General features: G+C 43.7%; 1 protein-coding gene across 5 annotated transcripts in view; it reads left to right on the top strand.

Annotated features, from left to right (window-relative positions):
• Positions 1 to 15,725, top strand: part of myt1 (myelin transcription factor 1) — a 44,948-nt gene that overhangs the window by 17,234 nt on the left and 11,989 nt on the right. For all 5 annotated transcript variants that reach the window (XM_011476797.3, XM_011476800.3, XM_011476799.3 and 2 more), the window contains exons 6-12: positions 501 to 862; positions 1,899 to 2,924; positions 7,919 to 8,053; positions 8,410 to 8,500; positions 8,665 to 8,781; positions 10,211 to 10,425; positions 11,990 to 12,165. In XM_011476797.3, the coding sequence (XP_011475099.1) occupies positions 501 to 862; positions 1,899 to 2,924; positions 7,919 to 8,053; positions 8,410 to 8,500; positions 8,665 to 8,781; positions 10,211 to 10,425; positions 11,990 to 12,165 (2,122 nt within the window). The remainder of the gene's footprint in view (positions 1 to 500; positions 863 to 1,898; positions 2,925 to 7,918; positions 8,054 to 8,409; positions 8,501 to 8,664; positions 8,782 to 10,210; positions 10,426 to 11,989; positions 12,166 to 15,725) is intronic.

Here is a 15,725-nt window from a genome sequence, read left to right on the forward strand (position 1 = left end):
AAGAACAGAAGTGAGATTTTAGATGTTGATCCTGTTTTTTGTTTTCTCCTCCTCGTTCATCGCTCTTGGCTTTACCCTGAGAGACCACAAGACGTGGGGGCGGCACCGCTGCTTGTGGCTCCCCTTTTATTAAGGGGAAGATATTAGCTATCTGTTTACATGTGTGTCCGTTCAGCGGGCAATTGCAGACGCACGTTGTTTATAGATCACACCTCGTTCCCTCTCGGCGTCTCACAGGTGAGAATAAGAGGCGGTTTATTGGATTTCACCCTCCGCTGCCTCGCCCGCACTCCTCTCCATACAAGTTGTTCATTAAACGTTCCACTCAATTGGCTGAGATTGGTAGTGATGTCTGAGTAAGAGAGCTCGGCGCCCCCCTCAGGCCAAATGTGTCGGCTAAAACGGCTCTCAAACACATCCTTCATTTCTGCTCCTAACCTGCATGATGGAGGGTTTGGATTTTTAGACGATCAACTAGTTTGCCTCCCTTCTCTCGCCAGCATCCTGGGATGCCCCATAGCGAGAAAACGGCGTCTGGAGGAAGCGGAGCAGGAGCAAGAACAGGAAGCGGAGAGGCCCGCCTCCAAAAGGAAGTCCCACCCCCTGAAACTGGCCCTGGACGAGGGCTTCAGCGCAGAGAGCGACGCCAGCAGTGAGGCCGAGGGCGAAGCTGAGAAGGATGGAGAGAAAGCTCAGGAGGCCAAAGACGTGGCGGAGGACGAGGAGAAGGAACCAAGTGTAGAGGAGGAAAGGGAGGAGGTGACAGATTACCACCATCAGGACGGACAAAAGGAGGAGGAGCAAACGGAGGAGGAGGAGGAGGGCGATATTCAGAAGGAGGAGAACTTTGCAGCGGATGAAGGTTGTTCTTCTTTTACCAGTTTATCAACATGAAATGTGCAGTTCATGCTGGCTTCTTCATGAACATAGAAACAGTTTTTTAAATATTTAGCATTTTCATAAACATAAGAATTTCATGGAAGAGCGTATTGTTTTTGCTTTTCAGCTCATGTTTTTTGGTCCTTTTGTGTTCAAATCATTTATTTTAGTCCCAGCTTTACTACCTTTCTGTGGTTGAAGTCCATTTGTATGAGATAGATTTGAAGCTTTTAAGGGGACATGATGTAATCAAATCTGTAAGAGCTTCTCCAGAAATGATCGTGATGATGGGTTAGTTGGGTGTTTTTTTCTAAAACAGTACTCTCTAACCTATTTTAGGCCATGGACCGGTTAGATATCAAGCAGCATTCTCACGGCCCATCCAAAGGTTTTTTTTAGCTTTTGGTTTCTGGAAAATCTATTTCTCACATTATAATGGTTCATCGTTAAGTCTAGTATAAAATTATGTTTTGAAAATGTTTGTAGATATTTCAGAAAAGATAAAGATCTAATAAAACAAGCTTTTTGATATGTGGTGTAATAAATAAATAAAAATGATAAAAGTGTCACAAAAACTGCTGTTGGTTAGGGATTTTAATAAAAGGGTCAGAGTAGCAGCGTATTTAACGTATTTAAGGCATCAAGAAAGTTGAAGACGAATGTGATGATAGTTTTACTGAATAAAACTTTCATCAGATAAAATAAGTAAAACAAAAAAAGTGAACAACAGTTTTACTTCTTCGTGCCACAGTTGGGGATCACTGAGCTAGAAAAGCACACATAGGGACCTAAGGCCCAAAGGGCTTAAAACCTATTCTGATAAAAGGCTGATCGGGTTGCTGTACCTCCAGATGACCACTAGGGACATTTTATGGGCTTTTGGCGAGCAGATTTGTGAGTTGAATTCCCCGAGAGCTGACGGTAGATTACCTCTGAGGCAGGAGGTGATGCAAGTGAAGATAAAGAGCTCACCATGACTCACCACGTCCTCCGTAACCTCTTTGTCTTTGCTCCCGCAGAGGAGGAGTGTGTCATCATCGCAGCGTCACTTCCAGCACGGGAGTCGCCTTCACATTGCGCAGAAGAGGTGGCCAACTCTCTGCTCCACCTGGGCCGGGTCTCTACCGCTGATGCCCCCACCATCCAGCAGTCTGTGGCCATGGAGGCTGACGATCCTGCAGCTGAATGGGAGGAAGAAGTTAAGGACGAACAGGAGGAGAACTTGATGGAGGAGGAAGAGGCACAGAGGCTCCAAAAGCTGGAGGAGTCACCTGCTCTGCAGGAGGAGGCAAACGATCAGAATGATGAAGATGATGAAGGGTCTGACTGCCACGTCTTCCTTCATGAGCAAATAAAGCATGAACAGGAAGCAGAAGAGGAAGAGGAGGAGTCAGAAGAAGAGATGGTTGTGTCTGTGCAGGAAACCCGAACAGAGGAGGAAGAGGAGCACAGAGGTCACTCCATCTCCACATCTGATGCGCCGACCGCCGTCCGCACCATCACCAGCACAGCAGCAGCTCAGGGAACACTCAGCAAGACCGAAGACCTTCGGGCCAGTCCTGTGGAGGACCGCAGGACCGTTCTGCAGGACAAATATGACCCACTGAAACCGAGCCCGCTCCAGAGCTACAAGAGCAGCACTCTTTTGAGCTTCACCTCCCACAGGGTCATCCCGCTGGAGGACTACCTGCCCCTCCCCAGAAGCGACAACTACAAAATCCACAAGGCCTCCTCCTCCTCGGCCTCGCCCGACATCATCGAAGTGCGATCAGAGAAGGACTTTGACCTGGACGGGGACGTCGACCACGACGACGAGGACAGCCTGTCGCAGCGCTCTGCCTTCACAGACGAGTCAGAGATGTTTGACATGACGCGCGGGAACCTGGGCCTGCTGGAGCAGGCCATCGCCCTAAAGGCGGAGCAGGTGAAGCCCGGTGGGCCCAGAGAGCTTCTCCGAGCCCCAGATATCCACCACCAGCGGTACTTCACCCTGGAGGACAGGCCCAAGCACCTGGACATCATCCGCAAGAGCTACTTCAGCAAAGGTAAGAGTCCCACCCCGATCATCCTTTGATCTATTTTCCAAGTGTTCCCCGTGGTCGTTTAGTATTTATTCATTTTCAATCAAAAAACCTCTGTTGTTGTCTGGGATATAGTTTCAGTATTTGTTCATCAGAAGTTTTTCGCTAAGTTGTTGGCGATTGTGGCGGTTCTTTGTTGGTATAAAGCAACCCCGCCCCCCTTCCCTTTCTGTTGCTCAGAGCTCAGAGCAGGGAACTTGTGGCCTGCCTAGCTTATTTTCTACATCACAAAAAAGCCCTTTTATAAACTGCATTTTTTCATCTACTCCTGATTCACAAAGAATTGAGGAAAGAAATACTCAGAAATGATATTTTAATCTTTATAAATGTCCTCCAACATCTGAGAAATGTCACAAGAAGATGTCAAAAACAACATTTTCATCTGAGTGGGTCTTTGCAAAACAAAGATTTAAAACGGTTACATGAAGAACACGGTAGTAAAAGTCCATCCTCCTCATGAAGCTAATAAAACAAAAAAAGATGGACTGATCACACTCTCAGGCGGATTTAGTTATTGACAAAAATTGAAATTAAAAAAGGACAAACCCAAAAAGGAAGAACGCTCCTCGCCTGGTTATGAAGCAGCTCAGAGCAAGTTATGAGATCTTCAGAAACCAAAAGGCTTTGACCATGAAAATCAATTATTGAAACAACTGAAGAACATTTAAGATAAAAGCGTGATCTGTGTTCTCTTCTATTTTTTGCGCCCATGTTTGACTCTACTCATCCTATTGTGTTCTTTTTAGCTGTGTGTATGTATTAAGTTATAAAAAACAAGCTTTACCTTTTATTTATGAGACCGGTTGCCTTGGCAACACTAACCCTTTGCTCTCAGAGTGCCATTAAATTTAATGATTTGCTTTATTATTAAACAGTGCAATGTTCAAAGGAAAATCAATGCAAGAATAATCTGAGGGCTATATAAACATTATAGATATATATATATGTAGTTAAAATAAGATTCAGAGATGATTTATAGAAGATCTTGTGGTCTTTGGTTTTGGAAAAATGTCCAGATTAATCTAAAAGAATTGAATTTGTTAAGATGTAAACACAAAAATGTTTAGCGTCTCTTTTTGAAGTTGATTAATTTTTAATTTGAGAATGAGGATTCTGCATTTCTAATGACAGATCTTTGGTTGAAGTCAGTTTAGTTTGAATTTGCCATCACAAATGAATTCTGCCCAGTTTGACGCAGATCAAACCGACGCTTTGAAAAGCAGAAAGCCTCACCGCCAGTTTCTTCATCACCTCTGCACATTTTTTACTCACTTACTGAATTACTTGACACCTTTTATCACTGTCTCTCCCAAAAGACGGCAAAGCATGTCCCTGACTGGAGGTCTTCCCTCGGCGCCCTGCACTCAATCAGATCAAAAACAGAAAGCGCTCTGAACGGATGAATTACTGCACGAGTTGGCCTGTTAACGTCTTTAGAGCCGCGCTGATGCCGAGATCCAGCCATGAGATTAGTGCCGTGTTAATGCATCTTAATTGTTGTGCCACCAGCTTTCAAGCTTATTTCGTCTGTAAGCTCTGTGAATGGAGCTCCAGCCGCTTCTATTGACTCTCAGTTAAGGTTCGTCGCTTACACGATCTAAATGACCTTGATGCTTCGCAGTCAAAGCCGTAACTTCATCTGCTGCTCCAAATCTGAGGTTTCCTCCTGTTCAGCTGGCAAAAGGACGGATTTATGGAGCTAAAAGCTAAAAAAAGTATATTTTTGGAAAAGGTGGAGAGCATCATAGATGTGCACTACAGACCTTAAGGCCATGCTACAGACCCACTACGGACATTTTGCGCATATTACACGCATGATAATTCGTCACATACAAGGATTATGTGAGAAAAGTTGTGGTCTTTACGTGAAGTTTTCACAGATGTCTCACAAATGAACCTCCTTAAAACAATGGAGGAAGTACAAATAAACCCCGCAAAGAACATGTAACTCAATGTAGAACGTGAAACGTGCGTGATTATTGCACTGCTTATATGCAATGCATTAGTGATTTGTGCGCCAACATTTTAACGTGATATGTGCGCCGTTTCGCGATATAAAAGTCAATCGGAGGTGCAGTCTGTTAAAAGTCCATTAGACATACCTGGAACGGTCGTGGAAAGCTACTAATTAGCATTTGGATCTGTCAAAAATCTTGTACAGTTGTGTAAGATTGACGTAATTGCGTATAATTACGTAAAATAAGCATAAACTGTGTGTTTCTCAACCGTGCAAACATTTTGAACAGCTCAAAACTGAATTCATGTAAAGAACCTCAACGGACGTCTGTATACATCAAGAGTGACAAACGCAAGAAACACTTATGATTTACGTATTTCGTGCACGTATGACGAAAGACCGAAATTTCAAACGTGGGAAATTTGCAAAATGTATGTCGTGGCTGTGTGACTGTTGTCTTCTCTGACACGAAATTTCGCCTCAAGAAGACACGGTTAGGAAAAGTCAGTCACATGGTGACCTTTGACTTTTGGATTGATTTAAAACTGAAAGTGATTGGAGCCAGGTCAGTTGGCTAAAAAACCACTAGGTGGCTTATTACAGTCATTTTATTTAAAACAATACAAATTCTAAACAAAAAAAAACAAATTTTTGCTGTTTTGTTCATATTACATGTGTTTTCCATAACAACAGAACCAGCAGGAAATTCTCAGAGTTAATTTCGATTTTAGTGTAGAAATGAAGGCTAAGGACAGAAGAAGGTGTTGTCTTTTGACTGACACTTGACCAACAACTCCTCAGTTTAACAATAATCGCACACATGCTGTGTCCAACATCACTCACTACTTAGCGCACAAAGTAGGGCGTTCATCATTTAGGGGGGTGTTGGAATCTACAATTTCAAAATCCAGTGTTCTGGAAATTTCCCACAAGTCTTTGTGCGCATTAATGCTCTTTAGATTGGGGAATATAGACCACAATGCATTGCGTTCAAATGGTTTTGACTTTTGAAAAAATCTATTTAAAATTATTCTTCGTCAGAACGCAGCGGATTTGTAAAATGTTCATATTCATTAGGTTTGTTGTTTTTTGCATATGGGTGACATCGTATTAAAAAAAAATAGAACAGTAGTCTGTGTAGTAATGGTATTAAAACCCCAGTTCTGCACTATATAGTTTTTGGTGTTGGGGAGTAGAGAAGGAATTCAGACAGAGCTTTATTTTCACATATAAGTCAACGCTTCTGTGATGTCATATCCTGTCTGGACCAGCTCTGTGCTAAATTAAAAACTTGTTGAATCACATGACAATAAGACACAATCAAGGAACACAAAGACATAACAGTTCAGATATAGAGCGGTCGACCTCTGATCGCAGGTTCCAGCCTTTTTGAAGTGTCCTTGGGCGAGACACCGAACCCCACATTGCTCCTTCCTGGTGGTTCCAGGTTGGTGCCAGTGTTCGCCAGTGGAGCCGCCATCAGTGGCTGAATGGAACTATGAAGCGCTTTGGGCCTCAAAGGTTAAAATTACGTTTTGGTGTGTGGTCAGATGTTCAGTTCTCGACAGAGACGTATCAGGAAGGTTTTGGAGCAAAAATGTCTTTTGATCTATTTTCAAAGTCTTCCCAGTGGTTTTTTGGTTATGATTGTGCCGCTTTTAGACAAAATAAGAAAAAAACTGCCATTTAGGACAAAGTTTTATCGGAGCTGCACTAGTTTATTAACAATTCACCTCTGAGTTGTGGGCGGGACCGTTGGCAGGGAGCAACCCGCCCTTTTTCCCCTCCCCCTTGGTGAGGCCTCAGAGCAGGAAGCCTTGCATATTTTCTGTCAAAAATACGATATTTTTAACTTTTTCACACTACATTGTTGTTCATCTGCACCTGATTCACAACAATTGGAACATAGGATTACTCAGAAATGGAGTTTTAATCTTAAATTGTCTTCCATCATCAGAAAAATGTTACAACACCATGTTAAGAACACAATTTTTACTGGAGTGGGTTGTTAAAGATGAGTTAAGAAGTATCTATGGTTACGAACAAAAAAAAAACACTCCTATCAGACTAAACAGAAGGAAAGTTCTCCAAAAGGATCTCCGACAGAAAACACGGGCTTTTGATGGATCCAAACCGGCGTGTTCCTCCTGTCCTGAGCTCAGTGGCGGCAGCAAACAAGCAGCGTATGACGTGATGGAGCTCTGTGCAGATCCTCCCTCTCCATTGTGAAGGGGGTGAAGTGGCTCCAGCTGAATAGACTTCCACCAGGAGTGGAGAGGAAGTGCTCGATGAGAGGGCGGGGTGCAGAGGCCCGGAGGCGAGGCTGTTCCGCAGCCTGCGAGCGTGGAGTGTTTGTTTACGTGCCGCATGTGTTCGGGCCTCTGGCACGCTGCCCACTTGTCATGCTCGCGGTAAAGCTGCGGCGTGATTACACGCCTGGTAGTGCTGCCCTCTCCGCGGCCTCAACACCCTCCTGTGGCGACGTTCCTGTTCTGCTCATCGCTAATTAGGAGATGCGTGTCTCGTTAACATTCAATTTGAAGGCCAATAGAGCGTCACACCATCCTCTTGCTGCTTTTTTATTTTTTTTATTTTTTTTTGCCTCCAATGCCACAGATACTGGCTGGCTGGGCTCCAAATATGCAGGAGCCCGCGTCTTTAATTATAGGTGAATTATGTGAAGGTGTGATGTGTTTCCAGGCGCTGTTTTTTTTAGGTTTTGAAAATGTCAAACAAAGATAGAAGAAAGAGGTGCAAATGATTCAAGTTTTCCAGATGATCAGCAGTAGATATTTCCAAGATTTCACCACGATGAGGAGATGGGAAGGCTTACAGATGGTGCTGGTTTTGTCTGAAATATGTCGAGATTTCATGCTCAGTCAAGCAGGCTGTCTGATGGCATTAACCACTTGCTTTTGTCCTCCTTACTCATCCCTTCTTCCATTCTCCTCTTCACTTTCTACCCCCCCACCCCCACCCCCTTCCATCATGTCTGACGCAGAGAGCAGCAGGCCGGAGAAGAGGGAGATCAAATGTCCCACGCCGGGGTGTGACGGGACGGGTCACGTGACCGGCCTCTACCCCCACCATCGCAGCCTGTCAGGCTGTCCGCACAAGGACAGGATCCCCCCCGAGAGTGGGTCTTTTTTTTATTCTTTTGCTCTTTCTTGCCTCCTTTCAGCCGCTTTGAGTGTAAAATATGTGATGAGGAGAAAAAAAAAAGGACATTTGTTCTCATTCCATCAAAGAAAGAGAGTACGAGAGCACGTCAGGAATTTCATCTGACGTGCTCTCGTACTTTTGTGTGAGATCTGAGGCAACAAGGATCTAATTCTTGTGTAAGAATGAGCTTTTTTTTTCTTTTTTCAGGAGCTTTTATCCATTTTTGATCTGAGACAGAAGCAGACTAAAGCAGAAAGAGTTAGAGGAGCGCAAACTCTCAGGTTGTGGAATTTTCTCAGAGCTCACGTTGTTGTTTTTCCTTCCGCTTAGTTCTGGCCATGCATGAAAATGTGCTGAAGTGTCCGACCCCCGGCTGCACCGGTCAGGGCCATGTCAACAGCAATCGCAACACACACCGCAGGTACGCCCCCACGTTGTCTGGAGCGTGTGCGTTCATGCCGCTGCATGCGTGTATGAGCGGTAACTGCTAGCCCGCTTTGGTTTGATGTAGATTTACAGATTTACAGTGTCAGCAGCAGCATCATCGTGGTTTTTGTGTTTCTGCCCCCCCACACACACACACAGTCTGTCTGGTTGCCCCATCGCTGCTGCTGAGAAGCTCTCCAAGACCCACGACAAGCCGGCTGTGGCTCCGCCCACCAGCGAGCTCCTCAAAGTCAGCCCCAACGACAGAGTGCTGAGGTGGGTCATCATAAACTTCCAGAAGAACTCAAAGCCTCTAAGCCTCATCCTGGCCTGGTTTAGGTCAGTTGTGTCCAACGTCTGTGCTGCAGACCGGAACCGGTCTGTGAGACAGATGGCACCGGGCCGCAGACAGAAAAAAAAAAAAACCAAAAAAATACTTTTTTTCTGTTTTCTTTCTAATCAGATTCTGAAGGAAGTTATTATTTAGAAAAATTACTGGAATCTCCACCACATCCAACTCATTCTGGACACATGCCAATTCTCTCGGTCAGGTGTTGAAAACCCATCCGCTACTTTTATAAAGTGGCTGCCCTGACCACTAAATTAAAACCACCAAGCTGGCAAAGTTATTAAAAAAACAAATTCTGAAACATTTATTGTATTGTAATTTCACTAACCGTGGATTCACATTTATATAGTTAGAAAATACCAGTTTTAGTGACTTTTTTATGTATTTATCTGTCCCACCTTAAAAGTCGGACGAGGCTGAAGTTGGCGTTCGATTTTTTAGTTTCCAATTTGACGGCTCTAGGTTATGGGAAAATCTATATCTCATTTTAATTTACCCTCAAAAGAGAAACTGGAAACTTTCCAAAAATAATATATATATAATAATATATAATATATGAACCCCACTAATTTTTTTTCTCTAACTCTCAGAGTTTGTGTATAAATAGACATCGTGAGATTGACAGGGGCCGGTCAGACAAAAGTGGGCGTGTCTGTTTTTCCCACCGTATTTGCCAGTTTTAACCAATGCAGCGATGTGATGATGTCACTTCCAGCTGAGGTGGCCAGAGAGCTTAAAAACAGGCCACACCCTCATCTGCTGTTATTTTTCCAGTAAATGGCATCACCATTATTTTAAAACGTTAAAAAAACTGGTTATTTTGGAAAAAATTTAATTTTTTTATTTTTATTAAAAATGTTTAATAAAGAAAAATGAGAAAGCAAACAAACCTAAATGTGTCTTTCCCCCTGGTTCCACCTGCATCTGCAACATCTTTCCTTTCTTCAGCTCCTCTCCTCCTCCTCCTCCTCCTCCTTCTCCTCATCTATCAGTGGATTTATGCCAACAGGTCTGACAAAAGCCTGGGCTCTCCAGGAAACGAGAGGGCTTAAAGCTCATAAATTTCATGCTGTACAACATGCAAATGTGCCCTCTGCTGATATGAGAGCTTTTAATCCTGCAGCACTCTTGCTAAGTACACTGTTACCCCTATCTTCTCTCTTTTTATTTCTCTACCGCCTCCTCTCATTTTTTCCTATCAGTTTGATTTTTTTTTGTCTTTTTTTTTTTTTTTTGCATCAGCCCTCTTTTGTCTGTCATCTTTATTGATCTGTTCTGCTTTATTCTATCCTTTAATCCTGACAGCTGCGGTTTAATGCGCTCCTCTCCCTCTCCTCTCCCCTTCTCCCACCTCAGGCCAATGTGCTTTGTGAAGCAGCTGGACGTGCCCCAGTATGGCAGCTACCGGCCCAACATGGCGCCCTCCACGCCTCGCGCAAACCTGGCCAAGGAGCTGGAGAAGTACTCGAAGGTCTCCTTTGATTACGCAAGCTTTGATGCTCAAGTGTTTGGGAAGCGCACTCTTGCCCCAAAGATAAGCACCAGCGAAACTTCACCTAAAGCCTTTAAAAGTAAGAACACGTCTTATTCTGTTTTTCTGATCAAAAGAAGAACCATTCTTGGTAGAAAGATTTCTTCAAATCATTGACTGGATAAGAGAACTGGACTGAGCGGTTGTGACGTAAACCATAAAAAATGGTTTACCTCTGTCACCAACCAAATGAGGTTTATTCTTAATTATAAGTTATATTATTATATATGTTATATCGTGTGTACATTATATTAAATGTATGCATTTTAAAGTCTTTTACAACATTATATCGCATCACAAGTGCTAGTGTTTGCATGCAGATACTTTTAATTAAGCCTTTAACACTGTGCTTTTATCTCCATTGTTTACCTTATTTTGAATATTGTAAAGTGTTTTTAAACAACTGATGTCATTCCAGCGGATTCTGAACTTTTCACAAGTGTTGCAAATTGGCGCAACTGTCTTACGTTACTTGCATAATGGGTCAGTTACAGTAGGTCAAAGAGCGTGTGTTATTTGGGTGTCCCAGCGACGTTAAAAGGTTAAGTGCATTTTTAATTTTACCTTTGCTATTATTATGATTTGTATTTAAATCCGGTTATTCTAGCTTCTATGCATCTTTAAAATAAAAATAAATAAACAAACAAATACAGGTTTGCTAACTGTACAAACAAAAATATGCTCATGTGATTTTACCAGATGTTAGAGTCTGTTGTATTAACTGTAGTACAGAACTGGACTGAGTGGGACGTCATCCTTAGAAAATGACGGACCTCCAGATCCAAACAAATGAAGACAATTCAGTTGACATTTTTTGCGATGCCAGCATGTGTTGTCAGTAAGGAGTGTTTGGTCCAAGTCGGTCTGAGTGTCTATGGCAGGGGTCACTAAATAGCAGACTGCAGTCCGGACCCATACACTGGACCCGGATCCAAACTCGATGGGATAACTATTTTAAGTCTCTATTTTAAATGGTTCAGCTTTTGTCATTGCAACCAACACATTCTCACTCCCAACTCGCCATATGGACGTATTTTCGGGGCCCCGTCCGCGTCACTTTTTGACGTTTTGGGTGTCCCCATCCCATTGTATTTTCGACATGCTGCCTGTTTCGGGCCGCAAAACCAGTACCGGTTCGAGGGCCGCAGACTGGAAAAAATGCCTAATTCAACTTTGATTCTTTCCGCTTTTTTATTTTCTGATTCAGAAGGATGTTTTATCTTGGAAAACTGCCTGTTCACCACAGCCGCCTGTCTTGCCGCATCACTTGACATAAAAGCGGCTGCTCGCTCAGAGAGCTAGCTAAGTTATAAGTCCAACGCTAAAAGTTAAAGAAAGCAAAACAAAAAGAAGTGTTTGGAAAGTGTCTTTGGGGAGAAAAGAGCCAATGAGGAAGAGCCTCATTGAAGAGACTCCAAAACTTTTTGGATTTTGGCTTCTTGGAGCCATCGGGTACTTCCTGTTTGGAATGCTGGGGGGTGGGGAGGGGTCACTCAGTCCAGTTCCCATTTACAGTCAATGGTTAGAAAATAAAGGTCTTTCTTGGAGATCCTGTGATGTTTGTCCTATGTGAAGGAGTTTGTCCTCTCTCCATGTTTTTGCAGCTAAGCCCCCCTCCTCCCCCAGCCTGAGCCTCCACAGTTACGGGAAAAGCTCCTCTTTGGCCTACGACTACTCGCACGACGCAGAAGCTGCTCACATGGCCGCCACCGCCATCCTCAACCTGTCCACCCGTTGCTGGGAGAAACCTGAGAACCTCAGCACCAAACCCCCAAACAAGGTGAGCTGATGACACTCGTCTTTGATCGATTTCTTCATGCTCGTTAGCCGATCCCGAAAGGGGCGGCGGCCCTCTTCCGCACGCTGCTCTTCATTAAGCGATGCAGATGAAACATCACAGGCCGCAGCTGGAGAAAATAAGAGGGGATGGCGGTGGGTGTGTCGTTCATTTTTTCCATCAACCCTGCATGAATTCATCATCAGGAGGCGCAGGCTTGCAGCAACAGGACGGTGTTGAGAATCAGTTGCATCACCTCTTACATCCTCTTTCATCCCTCCATCCCACACACTTTTCATGTTGTTATTGAATTTGGCCGACTGCCAGTTTGCTGGATTACTTTTCCACCAGGTAGCCTTTTTTCATTATCTGCCGGACGGATCTCCCACCCCGTTTCTCCACCCCCGCCACTCTGCCTTTCATTTTCTTCTCACTTCTCCCTCTACTCTATTTTATCTCCCTTCCCCATCCCCGTGTAAGTCTCGATTTTTCCGTATCTGTCCATACCTCTGTAAATTTTCACTCACTCCTTCCCTCGCTCCCCTCTCTGTGCACAGGAGGTGTAATCGGAGCGCCACTGTCCCCCATATTGTGATCTTTAAAGGCCTTTTTGGCTCGCAGAGGAGAGAAAGTAACTGCCTCATCATTTTTTCATTTCTTGACGCGAGTTGAGGACGATAAAAAGAAGAAAAGGGATGTGTCTGGCACCAAAGTCGAGCGAGGTGTTGTTCGGGCGGGGCAGCCATCCAAGAGCGGGCCCTCGCTGCTTCGACCATCGGGGACCCGATCTGGAATCAGAGTCAGTTAAAATTCAATAGCAGAGCGCAGGAAGGTCGCGCTCGTCAACCCGGGATGTTTCTGGGAACCGCTCCAGTTTTCTTTACGCTTCTCGTAACCCTTTGATTTTTCTAGATCTTGACTGGAGCGTTTTAAATGCGCCGAAGACATCTCACCCTTCCTGCTTCTGTTCACCTGCCAGCCTAAAATGAAGTGTGCTGTTTTGAAGCATAATGTCAGCGCTGCTGGCGCAGATATCAGAGCTCGCTCTCCTAAGCTCTCAGAAAGAGCATGACACCGAATAAATGTACGTTTGCTGCAAGCTTCAGGGCGATTCTACAAGCAGGTGGAGCCGCATAGACGAAAATAGCAAGAAATCAATCGTTTGCAACATAAAGACATGTATGAAGTCGTAATTCAGTGGAATTAAGATGGCAAATCCATCTGTTAAACAGCAGATTTCTGTTCATGAAACACTGACGGGAAGAAAAAGAGATTAAATGCTCCTTTATTTTAAGATGGTTCCATTTAATATTTTGCTGGGCTTTTATTGTTCACAGTTACTAACTTCAACATTTATGAGCCTTTCGTCGATCTGTCAGCTTTATCTATTCAATTCACTTCATTTCATTTTGACCCAAATGTTTTGTTTTGTCTTGACTCAAAAGGGGGAAAAAATGCTTTTAACATGAATTTTTAAGATGGTTTGTGTGGTTTTGTTCTCCACCTTAAATGTTTTTCCTCCACAAACTGCTTTCTTAAGTTGTCATCATTTTTACTTTGTCTACACATTCGGCTTTTACAATCTTTACATCAATGTTCTATGAGGTTAAAGGCTCAGTTCATCTGATCTCATTAGTCTTTGGAAAAGAACCTCAAAGATGGTTTTTGATCGTGCATGTGATGCACGTTCAAGAAACATCCTGAATGTGGGTTCTTGAACGTGCTTTTAACATACAGTGTTCACGCCGAATTGACGCTAGCCGATAGAAGCACTAGTTCTCACAGTTGGAAGTCCTGGTGAAAAATGTCGAAGCGGTTCAAGTCGTCAGGTTTTTCTTTCACAGCTCGATTCCGATATGTGAAAGACTTGGTGTCATAGAATTCCAGTCAGGCACAAACCGCAATCCTTATGTCTCACCTACTTCAACCTTACTTGACCCTTTCATGTTGTCTAAGTGTTTGCTATGTCCTGTGGCTCACAGCATGCCCGAAGAGGAAAATGTGGGGGAACATTCTCACTCTAGTGGTCTATGACCTTAAAATGTGGTGCAGGGCATGTCAGGTTTGCCCATTTTTCCCCCCCAGATGGCCCGTATCTACCCATAAGGGAACGTGTTTAAAGCTACGTAAACACCAGGCATTTGACACGAAGCCCATGGTGTTGTTCACAGTGGGCAACCAGGGAGGGGCTTCTTCGTCTTTTTCTTTTGCTACTGTTTCCTAGTGCGTGTCTGCCAGAGTCTTGGTGTGAAATGTCAAAACGGTGCAAATCCAGTGAAACTTGCTCCAGGCTTTTTTTTCTCCACAGCTTTATTCAGATAAATAAAATACTCTATGTCATAAAGTTCCAGCCGAGCACAAATCACAAATTTTTCCCTTCGTGATCAATTTTCCACAGATTGGCCCTCAAGTCTTTGGAAAAGACTGGTCTAAGTCCCTGATTGGTCAAAGTTGGATCTGGTTTAACTTTCAAAGCCTGCTCACTGGCCGCACATTTTGTACGTAGAACCTAAAAAAAGTTTTAAAAACTTGCGTAGCTAGGCGTGAATGTGAGTCTTGAACACAGAAGCCTGAAACACGCATTTACATAGACTTTTCATCGGAAGTGGCCGCCTAGAGGACGGTGTGGACGTAGCTTAAGGCTTTAGCTGCTGTTTGTGCAGCCATGAGACTCGTCAACAAAGTTTAGCTCTGTAAAACACCACTTAAGGGTTTATAGCATTCAGACTATGGATTTCTAAAGGGGGATTTCACACCAGAAATGGAAGTACTTTAACACATTAATGCCCATAATGTGTAAACTCACACATTGGCTGTGAATTGCTGCACAATTATCCTGATGTGGTTTTACTAATTTGGCATCTGCTTTATTTTCTTTTTTAAAAACACGACTTCAGTCCAGAGACTTTTGTGGCGCTATAAGGGCAGTTTAAAGACCCTTAAGTGAAGCAAGTGTTGTTCTCAGCAAACCAGTGACTCACAGCACAGACAGAACATACATGAGGACACACCCACACAAGCAGGTTGATCCACCTGAGCTCACCTGTGCCAAACAAGGGCTCCGTTTAAAAACAAGGATCTTGCTTTACTTGGAAATTAACTTTGATGCAATTCACCTCAGTGAGAATGCACACAATTTATTCAGAGTACTAAAAATAATGGGGGATTCAAAAGGAGTGAAATACAAAAGTGATGTATCTTACAAGCTTAGGGGAAAAAATAGCGTGAATCTTATGGAGCGCAATGAACGACAAGCTTGGCACATACCATCAGTAAATTTAGTGTATTGAGAAGATACCTGGGTTTGTGTTTACAGTATGGTCAGAGAAGAAGTGGAACTGTTTTGCGCAATATCGCCCCCACCTGAACAGCCTGGTGATATTTGGTTGTTCTCCGGTATCGTTCTTTTGGTCGTCAGCTACTGAGCGTTGTGTATGAAAGCAAAAGAAACGTAATTAGTGTGAACTTTATTAGCATCTCCCGCCCATTCTTGCTGGGTTGTGAAAGTCTGAAGATCAAAGGCTCACAGGTGGTCCACAGAGGCTCCTCCAACAGTAGAGGGT

The sequence above is a fragment of the Oryzias latipes genome, chromosome 7, assembly GCF_002234675.1.
Source record: "Oryzias latipes chromosome 7, ASM223467v1".
NCBI lineage: Eukaryota > Metazoa > Chordata > Actinopteri > Beloniformes > Adrianichthyidae > Oryzias > Oryzias latipes.